General features: G+C 39.9%; 1 protein-coding gene across 3 annotated transcripts in view; it reads left to right on the plus strand.

The window, feature by feature from the left end:
- Positions 1 to 14,197, plus strand: part of MET (MET proto-oncogene, receptor tyrosine kinase) — a 106,349-nt gene that overhangs the window by 16,929 nt on the left and 75,223 nt on the right. For 2 of the 3 annotated variants that reach the window (XM_081211416.1, XM_081211414.1), the window contains exon 2: positions 8,372 to 9,592. In XM_081211416.1, coding sequence (XP_081067542.1) covers positions 8,387 to 9,592 — 1,206 coding nt within the window. In that variant the 5' untranslated portion in view covers positions 8,372 to 8,386. Of the gene's footprint in view, positions 1 to 34; positions 54 to 8,371; positions 9,593 to 14,197 lie in introns of those variants that run through there. The other variant, XM_081211415.1, reaches the window with a different exon arrangement.

Consider the following 14,197-nt stretch of genomic DNA (forward strand, 5'->3'; position numbering starts at 1 on the left):
TTGTCCAAAACATTTGCGAAATGGCTTCCAGATAGGCATCTTCTGCTGTCCAGGTGAGATGGAGTAAAGAGATTAACATATATTTGGGCTGTTCTGGAAGGAGCCTCAGGCTATTGAAATTTATTTGGATAGTGTTAGTGGGGGGCGGGGTAATCTGGAAGGAGTGGTGATTAGCTGATACTACCTTTGGCTTAATGCATCTATTCTAGAAAGAGTCTGATATTCTTTTGCTTGATTTAGATTTGCAAATGATAAGGGAGGGACAGTCATCAATGGGTGTTGCAATTCAGTTTGCTTTGGAGCATGTATACCTGGCTTCCTGTAATGGAATCTTTCTTGAGGCCTCTCCAGGCCAGAGTGGAACCTCCCTTTTCAGGTACAAGCTACCATAGCAAAAGCTGGAGTGCTTTCAGGAGTGCTTCTTCATAAGAGGTAGCACAGAGTTCATTGGTGCCAATATCTGCAATGTTAAAGTGCATAATATCTACAAGACAGTGGGGGGCTGGGAGGCTAACTGATTCGACCAGTGATTTGGAAGCATGTGTGGAGACCATCTTGTCACAGATACACCACCTTTAGTCTTAGTTTAAAAACGAAAAATGCTGCTTTTCACAGCTCCAGATTTGTAGACAAGTAAGTCAAGGGAACTTGCTTGCAAGTCAGGGGAAATTTCTTCCTTCTCCCTCTCCCTTTTGTTCAGTTTTCCACCCATTATCAAGTTTTTCTTAGCATTTTCAACAGCGTGCCTTAACTTGTTACAGTTAATCTGGAACTCTGCCTGTTTTGTTTTTCATGCGTGTTGTGTATATGATTTTAATGTAAGCTGCTCCAGAATTGTTTAGGCAATGAAGAGTGGCTTAGAAATATTTGAAATAAATTTTTAAAAGTGGTGGTTGTTTTGAGAAACTGCTACTTCCTGGCCTAGTTTTCAAGCTGCTGGAGCACCTTCTTTCTTCCAGTTATCTATACAGTGGTACCTCAGGTTAAGTACTTAATTCGTTCCGGAGGTCCGTACTTAACCTGAAACTGTTCTTAACCTGAAGCACCACTTTAGCTAATGGGGACTCCTGCTGCTGCCACGCCGCCGGAGCACAATTTCTGTTCTCATCCTGAAGCAAAGTTCTTAACCTGAAGCACTATTTCTGGGTTAGCGGAGTCTGTAACCTGAAGTGTATGTAACCTGAAGCGTATGTAACCTGAGGTACCAGCATCATAGGCATGTGTTTTGGACTCACCATAGCCATAATTTTATTTCTGGTAATGGAGGTCAGATCCTTCCTCACTGGACATCTTCCACTGAATTGGTCCACTAATTGGTCATCAGCTGTAATGTTCTTCTATGGTATGAAGCATTTTGGAAGAGTCTCACAATTGGGGTAAAAATTACCTCGAAAGCAGAACTAATAAGTGTTGCTCATGTTGCTCAACGTGAACGCTGCAAGTTTTAAAAATTCAGCTTTGCAAAGGGTTTTTGTAAGCTTCTGGGATACCATTGAATCCTGCTACCATTTTTAGTGATATTATTAAGAAAAGCAAGGACTTTGTTATAAAAATAGCCATAGGTTTGAATCCAACATCATGTACATCCAACCCAAAACCTTGAATAGATGGAGGGTTGCAGTGTGGAGGAGAGGAGCTGGAGTCCTGTTGTGGGAACAGAAATCTCTTCTGCTCATTCATGGGCACAGTTGAAAGCAATCAGTGGGGCTCAGGATGCAATGGTGATTGCACAGCTCTGTTGAGCCCCACTGCTGTAGACCATGGGGTATGGATTGTAGCCTCATTTTAAAAATTTTGCTTGAGTAATCCTATGAGGCAGCCACTGTTCTGTTCTTAATCATGGGAAAGTGAAATCATCATCATCATCATCATCATCATCATCATTTAGCTGTTAATTGCCTTCTAAACCACTGTCACAAAGGAATTAGACATAAAGAAAGCCTGTCAGAACTAAAAATGTCTTCAATTGTTTCTGGAAAGTACAGACAGGGGGTGCCTGTCTTATTTAGAAAGCTATTTCAGAAGAACAAGGGCAGGCAGCCACACTAAAAGCCCTGCTCTGAGTTATTGCAGAGCAAGCTTCTGAGATCTTTGGAACTCTAATAATTTAGAGCTGCAGAGAAATCTAAGTTTCTCTGAAGTATATGTGAAACTGGTCATGAGATGCTATTTGTTCAAGCTGTCCATTCTCCTCTCAAGCACCAAACTATTTTTTTTTTTAAAAAAGGTGCATTACCATTTAGATTTCCTAAAGCAGAGCTTGTCAGCTCAGATCCATATATTGATGTTAGTCCCTATTGTCTGCTTTTTACTTCCATCTGTGTTCTTTTGTAAGTTTTGGTTCCTAGGCTTTCTTTTGGACACTTTGAGCATTTTCAGCTTCCTTATTATGGACTTGATCCTTCAACCTTTAGCTCATATAGCAGCACACTTCAACAAATGTTGACTGATATTCCACATTCTTAGTTTTTTGGGTTTTTTTAAGCAAAGCTATTGATCTGCTTTATTCTTTTGGAATACTAGTGAATATTTTTGAAGGTTCGTTTTATACAATCTTTTTAAAAGCCTGTAGTGCCATTCTAGCTCATCACTGCTACTTCCAGAAGCAGCAAAATAAATCTAGTTGTCTGACACAAGCCGAAGAGCTTCCCTTATTCTTATGGGTTTAAAGCACTACAGCAGGTAACAAAGGAGAGGCTATGATTTGCACTGCACTCCAGTCTGCTTGCTGTAAATTATTGTTAAATGAGTAAAAGGAATAATATATTTTCTTCAGAATGGATGCCTGTGTTTAAGAGCCTGTTAATATAAGCCTGGCAAAACAGTTGTTCCATGAAAAGCTGTTGTAAAATACACTAATATATTAGACCTATGAATAGGATGTGCATATAAATGAATTACTTACCAGTAATCTGCTAAAATTCTGAATGCATACTTGATGTTTTTATCCACCGCTCAGCTTAAAAAGAATACACTAAAGATCTTTCAAATGAGCCAAGAAGACTGTAACTTATTGTCAATACTGTTGATGACTCTTCCCCCCCCCCCAAATAGCAGGCCAATTGCCTGAATTTATTTCTTGCTCTTCCTATCTCCAGTTATCGTTCTTTCTTCCTTTCCTATAATAACTGGTTATTGGGAAATGGTCATCATGTATCTATTAAGGAACAAGGAATACAAATTTGGTTGTGGATCTTGGACACTTCAAAGAACCATGGTTCTTATTGCTAGCAACTGATTTCCATGAGAAACTTGCTGGTTGTCCTCAGCCAACTTCTTCAGTTGCACAATGTATTCTAGATTCTTAATGTTGATGCAAACACATTCATTTTACTTCATTATGGACTTGATAAGTTTAAAGCTGCATAAACAGTGTTTCTTGGGTTTGGTGATGCACCGCACAATGGAACTTGGTAGCCTTAAAGGAAGGCAGCCCTGACTCATTCCCCCACTTGCATATTTAACTCTGATGTGAACGTTTTTTTGTGGAACCATCTTCACATTGAATAAGGCTGGTGCCTTTGCTGATGACATTTTGGCATCTTCTTAAAATTGATCTGTGTACCCAGGCTTTTGCTGGTGCTAAGCTCCAGTATATGGTTGATTTTTTTTTATTCCTGCCCATTTTCAACTGCATAGTTTTTTGCATTGTATTTGTTATTGATGTATTATATTTTAACTTTGGTACACTATCTCGAGAGTTCGGGAGAGGCAGTATTGTAGAAAAACTTGTTAATAATAAAGCTGATGAAGTTTGTAGAAGAATGGAGTAAATTTGTCATATATATAGAAACCAATTGTAGAAGCTTAAGGACTACAGCAGGGTTAGTTTAACTCTTATGACATATATATATATAAAGAATATGAAGAAACTGTAAATGATAAGAAACAATAAGAAAACCGAAACTGGGAAGGAGGGAAGTCGAAGCGTGATATAACGCAAGTAGATAAGTTGACAATATGTATAGTTGTAAAGAATGTTTTATTTAAGTTTTTTATGTATTGCACTTTTATGTTGTCTTTTTTTTTCTTTAGTGTTTTTTTTTTGTTTTTGGAAAACCTAATAAAAATCATTTAAAAAATTAATAATAATAAAGCTGATAATGTAGCATTTATGTAGTTAGAGGAATAGATAGCTCATATTGATACCTCTTTCAAAATACCCAGGTTGGACATCTAAGCCTCTTATCTTTCCCTTGGGACTCTCCCCAAGCCAGGCTCCTCAATGGTCCTGCTCTGTATTGCCCTCTTATGTTTTTTGCCTTTCTGGAATATGTATGTGAACTATGGAGGTGCTGAGGGTGTGGAGGCAGAAGTGGGGAGGTGGGATGTAGCCTGCTATACAAAAATGAAGAATCACATCTGTTTGAGAGCCAGCGTGGTGTAGTGGTTAAGAGCGGTAGTCTCATAATCTGGGGGACCGGGTTCGCGTCTCCGCTCCTCCACATGCAGCTGCTGGGTGACCTTGGGCCAGTCACACTTCTCTGAAGTCTCTCAGTCCCACTCACCTCACAGAGTGTTTGTTGTGGGGGAGGAAGGGAAAGGAGAATGTTAGCCGCTTTGAGACTCCTTAAAGGGAGTGAAAGGCGGGATATCAAATCCAAACTCTTCTTCTCTTCTTAAATCCGTCCACTTTTGCCTCTGGACACCCTGCCTACCAGCGGCATGTGCCCCCAAGACTAAATGGTTCCCTACCTAGTGTATGTAGATTAATGCTTTCTGGTTCTGAGTCAATGTGGCTGCTGAATTTTCAAAGTCAGATAACACTTTGCAACAGAATTGACATATTCAACCTGAAATTCCTACCTGAGATGCTATGGTCACACAAGAGTTGGATTAACCCAAAGCACTTCAAACAATTTACAGGGTGATAGCCAATGTTGTCCAGCTAAGTCAGAGTCAGAGTAGATCTACTAAAAGCGATGAACTTCTATTGATTTCAGTGGGTCAGCTCTACGACTTTGTTGATTATCACCCACTATTAATCTGTGCAAAATTGTTGGATAAGGGAACAATTTCTGACACATATGGATACACATTGCAGTGGGTCGGACTAGATGATCCTCAGGGTCAAAACTCTACAATTCTGTGATTAAAGAATCATAGAACAGGACATGATGCTATGAGTGGAGTCAAAGATATCTGCAACCTAAATCAGGACATTAAATAAAATAACAGGCATAAGATAGTCAGCAGGAATTCTGCTTACTTGCAGAGAGAAAATAAACCACACATTTGCAGCAATGAATATTAGTCAGACCACGTAAGTTTCCATCATCAGGATATCAGCTGCAACACTTATATTTGCACCTCTTGTAATATGACATGTCATTTCTTACCACACTTGTGGTGCCTGGCTAGTACTCATTTCTAAAGACTCACACTACACGATGCATCTTCCATGAAAGAAAACTGACATCATGCTGGCCAAAAACAGATTTACTGTTGACTTGTTCAGTTTTGAGGCTTCTGTTGTCCTTAACAGAGATTTCTTTCAAGTTCCTTTTATGTTTAATCCAAACTGGAGAAACTTCTACACTGGCAACACTGGTATTGTAGATCTGATTCAGCAGATCTCAGTTGCTCAGCTGTGACTGAATCAAAATGATTTGCTTAGGTAGACCAATTTGATACTGTATTTCACATGACCTTATAAAGAGTTGGGTATTTTCTTTTTCTTATCTCCTTTCTTCCTATACAGTTTAATTCTGCTTTTTGAGAAATTGAAGAGTTTAGGGCCCAGCACATATTACAAAACCTCCTGTCTGCACAGATTAATAGCACAAGCCACAGGGAAATGAAATGCAATATTTATTGATCTAAAGCACTGGAAGGAACACAGCAGTTTCTTAGAAATCAATTACTTTTGAATTCTGTCACAAGTTACCCAAAACAAAAATATGTATTAATCCTAAAAGTATGGGCTGTACAGTCATACCTCGGGTTGAATGCGCTTTGGGTTGAGCGCATTTGAGTTGCGCTCTGCGGCAACCCGGAAGTAACGGAACGCGTTACTTTTGGGTTTCGCCGCTTGCGCAGACGCTCAAAATGACATCACGCGCATGCGCAGAAGTGACAAAAAGTGACGCGGGTGAGCACAGACGTGCCGTCGCTAGTTACGTTTGCTTCTAGATGCGAACGGGGCTCCAGAACGGATCCCGTTTGTATCTAGAGGTACCACTGTATTAATAAAACTGCTTCTACAATGAGGCTTTTCCACCCTCATTCCTTTATCCAGAAAAGCCAATGCCATGTAGGAAGGGTTTAGGTGATGGAAGGGCTTTCAGGCTACACTCCTACGCACACCCCATTGAACACAGTGGATGATGCCCAACAAAGACACACTTAAGTCCATGGATTCCAGTGAGTCTATTCTGAGTACAGTGGTACCTCGGGTTAAATACTTAATTTGTTCCGGAGGGCCGTTCTTAACCTGAAACTGTTCAGCCACACAATTTCTGTTCTCATCCTGAAGCAAAGTTCTTAACCAGAGGTAATATTTCTGGGTTAGTGGAGTCTGTAACCTGAAGCGTATGCAACCTGAAGCATATGTAACCCGAGGTACCGCTGTATATCTAAGGCTGCAGCCCTAGGCGCACTTACATGAGAGTAAGCCCCATTGAATTCAAGAGGACTTGCTTCTGAGTGGACATACCTGGAACTGGTTTATCAGAGGAAATCTCTCTCTCTCTCTCTCTCTCTCTCTCTCTCTCTCTCTCTCTCTCTCTCTCTAGATTCTGAGTGAACTGAAGTGCCTTCCATTGGTGCAAGCCGCTCCTTAGATCCAAACCAATGTATCTTTTAAGCAAAAGCTGTGATACTGTTTCTAACGTAGCAAGACTCTTTGTTAACTTTGTTCAAGCCTTGTTGAACATTTCTAGAAATAAAAATAAATAAATAAATGCTTTGAGCTTGCTAGGAGCATTTGTATATTGGTAACAATACTATTCATCTGCAGCTAAATAACATTTCCCCACAAAATCCTGTAAACAACATATGGCCATGATTCCTTTTGGATTGTTTAATTGTTTTCCTCCAGGGAAACTAAATTTAGCTTAGCAACTGTGCCTAAGTATCAATAGAACAATGTTTGGTGTGACTTAACAGTAGTATAATGTTGAAAACTGGTGCAAAACCCACTTCAACCACAATTCATTTAGTGCCCATATAGTCTCATGAGTCTTTTTTTACTCTGCAAACCACATCAGAATGAGTACAAAGGAAGAAATTTGCAAGGTTAGGCTCTTCACTAGCCTAATTAGCTTGTCAGTTCTTTGTCTGAGTGCGCTTTTTGCCTGCCTGCGCATTCTAAAGGCTCCCCGAAGTGACTTATTGCTGTGGGAATTTAAAAAAGTGAATCCAATTAATCCCAGCAAAAAAAAGTCAATAAGCAGAATATGCAGAAAACACATTACTCAAGCAGTGGTGTAATGATCTCCCCCAAATGCTCTTGGCATGTCAAGAACTATAAAAGATTTTTTTAAAAAAAATACCACTTCGTATGAAAACAAAATAGTCTCCTGAAACACACACACACACACACGTGTATTACTATAACAGTATTTGCTACATATTGTTATTATGTGATGGGGAAAATACAATGAAGACTGGGCTATATAGAATCATAGAATTGTAGAGCTGGAAGGGACCATGAGGGTCATCTAGTCCAACCCCCTGCAAAGCAGGAATCTCTTGCCCAATGTGGGGTTCACACTCACAACCCAGAGATTAAGAGTCTCATGCTCAACTGGCTGAACTATCCAGGTGTGATGCTAGTGGAAATTCATAAATTTGCCACATTTTAACAATAGCAGTCACATTTTTTCCAAAAATTGGTGCCTTACCTATTTTGTGCACGGTAGGTTCGTTCTGAAATTAACTATGAACATACTTCTATTACAGCAGTTTAAAATTAAAATGAGCTATCTGTTAAATCAAATGGCTGCCTACTATCTACATTAAAAATTTGTATTCATAATGGATTTTCCTGAAAATTTTTATCAAACACTTGAATTAAGTTCCTTGTATTGGTAAGCAACTCTGACATAATTAGCTATAACTATCTATCTATCATCTATCTATCTATCTATCTATCTATCTATCATCTATCTATCTATGTAAAGTAGCATGTTTCAAGGATAAAGCAACATGAACACACTTTCATTATCAGAAGGGCTTCCTCTTGTTGCTGCTTTTCATCATTTATATTCAATTTTTGGTCACCACCTTGCTATTGTTTGCATCCCATGGTGTTGCCCTCTGATACAACAGCTAAAGTCTTATACAACTTAGATGCACATTTCCTTTTGCTGATTGATAATTCGTTCTGTGATTTATTAACATACTGACTTCCTAAATGTTTTTTTGACAGGACAAATCTGCAGTAATGAAGAACCCTGCTACTTCTGCCTCCAGGATTATCTTATTTCTGTTGATATTGGTACAGAGGAGCAAAGGTAAATGTAAAGAGGCAGCGTCAAGGCCGGAGATCAATCTGAATGTCAAATACCAACTTCCTAATTTCACTGCAGAAACCCCGATACAAAATATAGTTCTATACAAGCACAACATCTATGGGGGAGCAGTCAATAAAATCTATGTCTTCAATGAAAGCCTTCACAACATATTTGAGTACAAGACTGGGCCCGTTCTGGAGAACCCAGATTGTGCTCCCTGTAAAGAATGTAAGCCTAAAGTAAACCAATCTGATAACATCTGGAAGGATAACATCAACATGGCTCTATTCCTAGAAACATACTACGAAGGCCAGCTCATCAGTTGTGGCAGCGTTGCAAAAGGAACTTGTCAGCGCCATGTCATCCATCCTGATAATCCTGCTGACATTGGAAGGGAGGTCTACTGCATGTATTCTAAAAGGATGGATGAGGAATCAGACCAGTGTCCTGACTGTGTTGTAAGCCCTTTAGGAACCAAAGTTCTGGTAACAGAGAAGGAAAGATTTGTGTACTTCTATGTTGGAAATACTATCAATAATTCATCTCGGCAGGACCATTCGCTGCATTCGCTATCTGTTCGGAGATTAAAAGAAACCCTAGACGGTTTTGAGTTTCTCACTGCTTACTCTTACATTGATGTACTTCCAGAATTCAGAAATTCCTACCCTATTAAGTACATCCATGCATTTGAAAAAGACCACTTTGTGTACTTCCTCACTGTCCAGAGAGAATCTATAGATTCTCAGGCTTTTCACACAAGGATCATACGGTTCTGCTCTTTTGAGTCCGTGTTGCATTCATACATGGAAATGCCTCTTGAGTGCATTTATACTGAGAAACGGAGGAAGAGGTCAACCAAGCGGTCGAATGAGGTATTAAATCTCTTGCAGGCTGCTTATGTTGGTAAACCAGGTGCAGACTTAGCCTCGGAAATGCGAATCGATGTCAACCAAGATATTCTTTATGGTGTATTTGCTCAAAGTAAACCAGACTCTGCGGAACCAACTCATAAATCTGCTGTCTGTGCAATCTCCATCAAAACCATCGACGAGTTCTTTGGCAAGATTGTAGACCAACAAAACATGAAATGTCTTCAGCATCTGTACAGAAAGGACAGCAAGTACTGCTTGAGCAGGGTAAGTGAGCATGGTACTAATTAGTTACTTAAATTGGCTAATTATCCCACCCATCCCTAGTCTCATTTATATTGTGCATTCCATTATTCAGTGCATAGCCCCATTGATTTCCATTGTTAGTAGTGTGTGGGGTTTTTTAGGGCTTCCATTTTTTTTGCTGATGTCCAGGGACAATTATTTCAAATTGTTTAAGTTGTCTGTCTAAATAAATAACAATTAGTGCTGGTCACTACCAGAGATGATTCATCTTTGTAAGAAGCGGTTCCTGTAAATTGAATATAGAGGTCACTGGAGAGGCTTAAGAGGATACAGCATCTATTAGAAATAAAGATCCCTTGAAAAGCCTGGATTCATTGAAGACAAGCATTTACTTTGCACTGGACCGCTATGTATTTGTTAAATTTTTATTCAACCTTTCTACTGAAATAGGCTTCAGGGTGGTTTTAAAATACAAAAATTAAAACACTATTAAATAGTGATGACAAACCTGAATCCATTAAGGCAGTGGTGGCCAAACTTGCCCCTCCAGCTGTTTTTTGGGACTACAATTCCCATCATCCCTGATCACTGCTCCTGTTAGCTAGGGGTGATGGGAGTTGTAGTCCTCAAACAGTTGGAGGGCCAGGTTTGGCCACCACTTCATTAAGGCAAATAAGTGAAACCAAATCTACCAGTAGGAAAACAGTTCTGGCCATTTGATGTTAACTGCTGTTAGAAAAGAACAGACTTGGTCAGTGGTCTAAAACATGGCAATCATAGCTCCAAGCAAATTTGCCTGAGAGAGCACCACTGCTGCGGCACCAGTTCAGAAAAGGTTTTCTCTCCAGAGCGGCCAGCCTAACCACTGAAAGGAAACACATCTGGAGCAGGGCCTTGGGTTGAGTGTGCCTGTATATGGGCAGTTGGGAGAAGGCAATTCTTCAGAAACCCTAGCTCCAAACAATCTATGATTTTACAGTTCAAAAATAATCACTGTAAATGGCTTATTATTCTCTTACTATTTTATATAAGCGCCACATATTTTCTTTTATGTTTGTATGATTTTTGTGCTTCATTTTAATGGGTCTGCGGCTGTATAATGAAATTTAATTGATTTTGATGGCTTTACCAGTCAAAAAGAGTTCTTTAAAGAGGCATGTTCATCACATCCACTTTTCTGTGGCCCAGCAAACATTTAAGCTCTGAAGCAATGTACCCAGTTACAAACTTGCAGTGCAGTCCTGTGTAGGCTTCCTTCAGAAGTGGCACTGTGTTCAATGGGGCTTACACCCTAGTAAGCGTGCCTAGGAGTGTAGCTCATTCCTCATTCCTCTGCAGCTGCCAGCACTGCCAACAAAGTGATGTAGTATTTTTCATGTTGATGTCATCCCACACCTTAAAGGCTCAACTTGTCTTTGTGTGTGCATTTTATAAGTTCAATGCAAACTTCTCTCTCTTTTTTGAACAAATACTCAAATTTTCCCAAATATTTCATGGAGAATTTATGTGTTGCATATCTGTCTGCAGCAGTTCAATATCCAGAAAAATATATTGCAGACCACTTTACAATTGGGACGCAGGTTGCGCTGTGGGTAAAACCTCAGCACCTAGGGCTTGCCGATCGTATGGTCGGCGGTTCGAATCCCCGCGGCGGGGTGAGCTCCCGTCGTTCGGTCCCAGCTCCTGCCCACCTAGCAGTTCGAAAGCACCCCTAAGTGCAAGTAGATAAATAGGTACCGCTTTATAGCGGGAAGGTAAACGGCGTTTCCGTGCGCTGCGCTGGTGCCGGCTCGCCAGAGCAGCTTCGTCATGCTGGCCACGTGACCCAGAAGTGTCTCCGGACGGCGCTGGCCCCCGGCCTCTTAAGTGAGATGAGCACGCAACCCCAGAGTCAGACACGACTGGCCCGTACGGGCAGGGGTACTTTTACCTTTACCTTTTTACTTTACAATTACCTGAGCAATCAGAAATTCTCGCTGTTGCAATATCAGTTTTCTAGATAGGAGGAAGAACTTTGTGTTTAGGAATCTGGTTGTTTAGTTAACATCAGGTGGTGTGTGAGAATTAGATCAGTGAAAGTTCAAGTTGACAAAAGGCTTAACCACCTTTTTTCACAACATAACTTCCTGGTGTTGGGCTACTAATTTAGTTTAAAACAAAACTTGCAGGAGCTAATAAGCATTCCTGAGTTTAACAGGATTTCACAGACAAGACTGTATTCTGACACCAGCCTTTTGCACAATATAGATAAATTGCATAGTTTTGTTTGTTAGATTGACAACATTGTGTTCAGGAAGATTCAGCAACTTCTATCAAAATAATACCAATACTTCCTGTACCCCACCTCTCAGCCCTCATTATTGCAGCTCTAAGAAATTAATATTGTAGCCACTCTCCATCATAGAAGTACCTGAAATAAGGAACTTTAGCACTGTATACAAACTTTCTGCACATTATTTTTGCAGCTTTTCAAGTACATGCTTGTTTAATCGAATAGTTAGTTGCAGGCACTGGAGAGAGAGAGTGTGTGTGTCCAAGTCCAATAGGCAAGGAAATCTCACCAGTTCACTTCTGCAAATGGATATGTTTCACAGAACTGTCCCCACAGAATGTAAATTGGATTATGGAAAAATGAACTCTGTTCATTATTTGTGTGTTCTGAGCTCTAAGGCTCAGAAAAAGTGAAAAGCAAGCAACAAGCTTTGCATTAGAAAACAATATATGGATGCTTTTGTTGATTTTTGCTGGAAAAAACCATTAGCTATCAGCTTGTCTAAGAATGTGCTTAGGACACAAAACTAGGCTTTTTAGAAAGTCCTCTCTAGAGCTTACTAATACCAAACTAAGACATTTTAAAATAAAGTGTTTTCATTCATTTTTCAAACTTACCAGCTTAATCAAAAACCTGGTATGCCCAAAGTACTTTAATTTAAGGTCAGTCTCACTGAGAATGAATGGATTAAACTGAAGCTCTTCAGCTAAAATTATTTGTGGCTTTCACCTGGTGGCCCCTAAAATGTGCTATAAAAATATGTATTCTTTGCACTTCTCAGGAATATTTGTAATGTGGCGATTGTAAATTGCTTAGATGGGTTATTGCAATCAAGCAGTATATAGATTTTGTTAAATAACATAAGTAAATAAAATATTGCATAGTCACCTCTTGCCCTTTCCCTCTGGTATTTGGCACAAAATTCTTCTTCATCTTGAAGTTTAATTTCCTTTACTCATTTTTCATTCTAGAAAGAAGTGTTTAGAACAGTTTTCTTCCATAGCAACATATTAGTGTTTGGCCTCTCCTTTTTCTTTAAATCTGGGTGTTGTTTTTAAATCTTTTAACTCTTTCAGATCAATTTAATAGTATTCCCCACCGAAGTATTTCATTAAAATATTGATGAAATCATTGGCCAGTTTCAACTTATCAGGAAAATGTTGCTTGCTTGAGTATACTTTCCAGATTCTGCCAGTGTTTTGCATATGAATATATCAGGGAAGCTGATGGCTTGATTATCTGAGCAAAATGCACAATTTCAATAAATGCCATAAGATATGAAACCAGTGAGCAGGATTTTGATGAATAACACTGATAAGATGAAGGAGGAAATAAAATGAATATATGCTCCTAGTAGTAATTGGGGGGAAATGTGTGTATTTATTTTTCCTGATTTTTACCCCAGAGAAACAAGTGTTGTAAATACTTTTTATTAGAAATCGTAGGAAAAAATGCATTGCGGGTTTTCTGAAATCTATCTCATTAAACACCTTCATGCTAAATTGTTGCTAACTTACAGGTCTTGGGATACTTAATTACCCTCTCGGCTCAGCACCCAGTGCAGGACCACTTGCATCCCCTAAATCTGCCTCTGCCCCAACAAATGCAGTCAGAACATTGCTGTGTGCTCAGGTTGAAGCCTACTTAGAAGCAAATGAAGGCAGCAAAAAGGTACAGTGGTACCTCGGGTTAAGAAGTTTGCTTCAGGACGAGAACAGAAATCGTGTGGCAGCGGCGTGGCAGCAGCGGGAGGCCCCATTAGCTAAAGTGGTACAGTGGTGGCCCGCAAGACGAATGCCTCGCAAGACGGAAAACTCGCTAGACGAAAGAGTTTTCCGTTTTGGAGGTGCTTCGCAAAACGAATATCCTATGGGCTTGCTTCGCAAGACGAAAATGTCTTGCGAGTTCCTGCAGGGTTTTTTTCCTTCCCCCCCCCTTTCCTAAGCCGCTAAGCCGCTTATCAGCTGATCTGATAAGCCGCTAAAAGCCGCTAATAGCACTAATAGCGCTAATCCGCTAATCCGTCAATGGGCTTGCTTCGCAAGACGAAAAAACCGCTAGACGAAGAGAATCATAGAACGGATTCTTTTCATCTTGCGAGGCACCACTGTACCTCAAGTTAAGAACAGTTTCAGGTTAAGAATGGACCTCCAGAATGAATTAAGTTCTTAACCCGAGGTACCACTGTATTGATTTTTCACCTTCATTGTGTCCTCTGCATCAGTGAAGCTTTTTAGGTGTTTCAGGGCCTTTTACACATTGGCCCAAGGGAGGTACCATGGATATGATTGTTGCTTTTTTAGGAGGAGGAGCAGTGAGAAGCCTTCACTAGACCTGGAATATCTCAGTAATTC

Source organism: Podarcis bocagei (genome assembly GCF_964188305.1).
Source record: "Podarcis bocagei genome assembly, chromosome: 10".
NCBI lineage: Eukaryota > Metazoa > Chordata > Lepidosauria > Squamata > Lacertidae > Podarcis > Podarcis bocagei.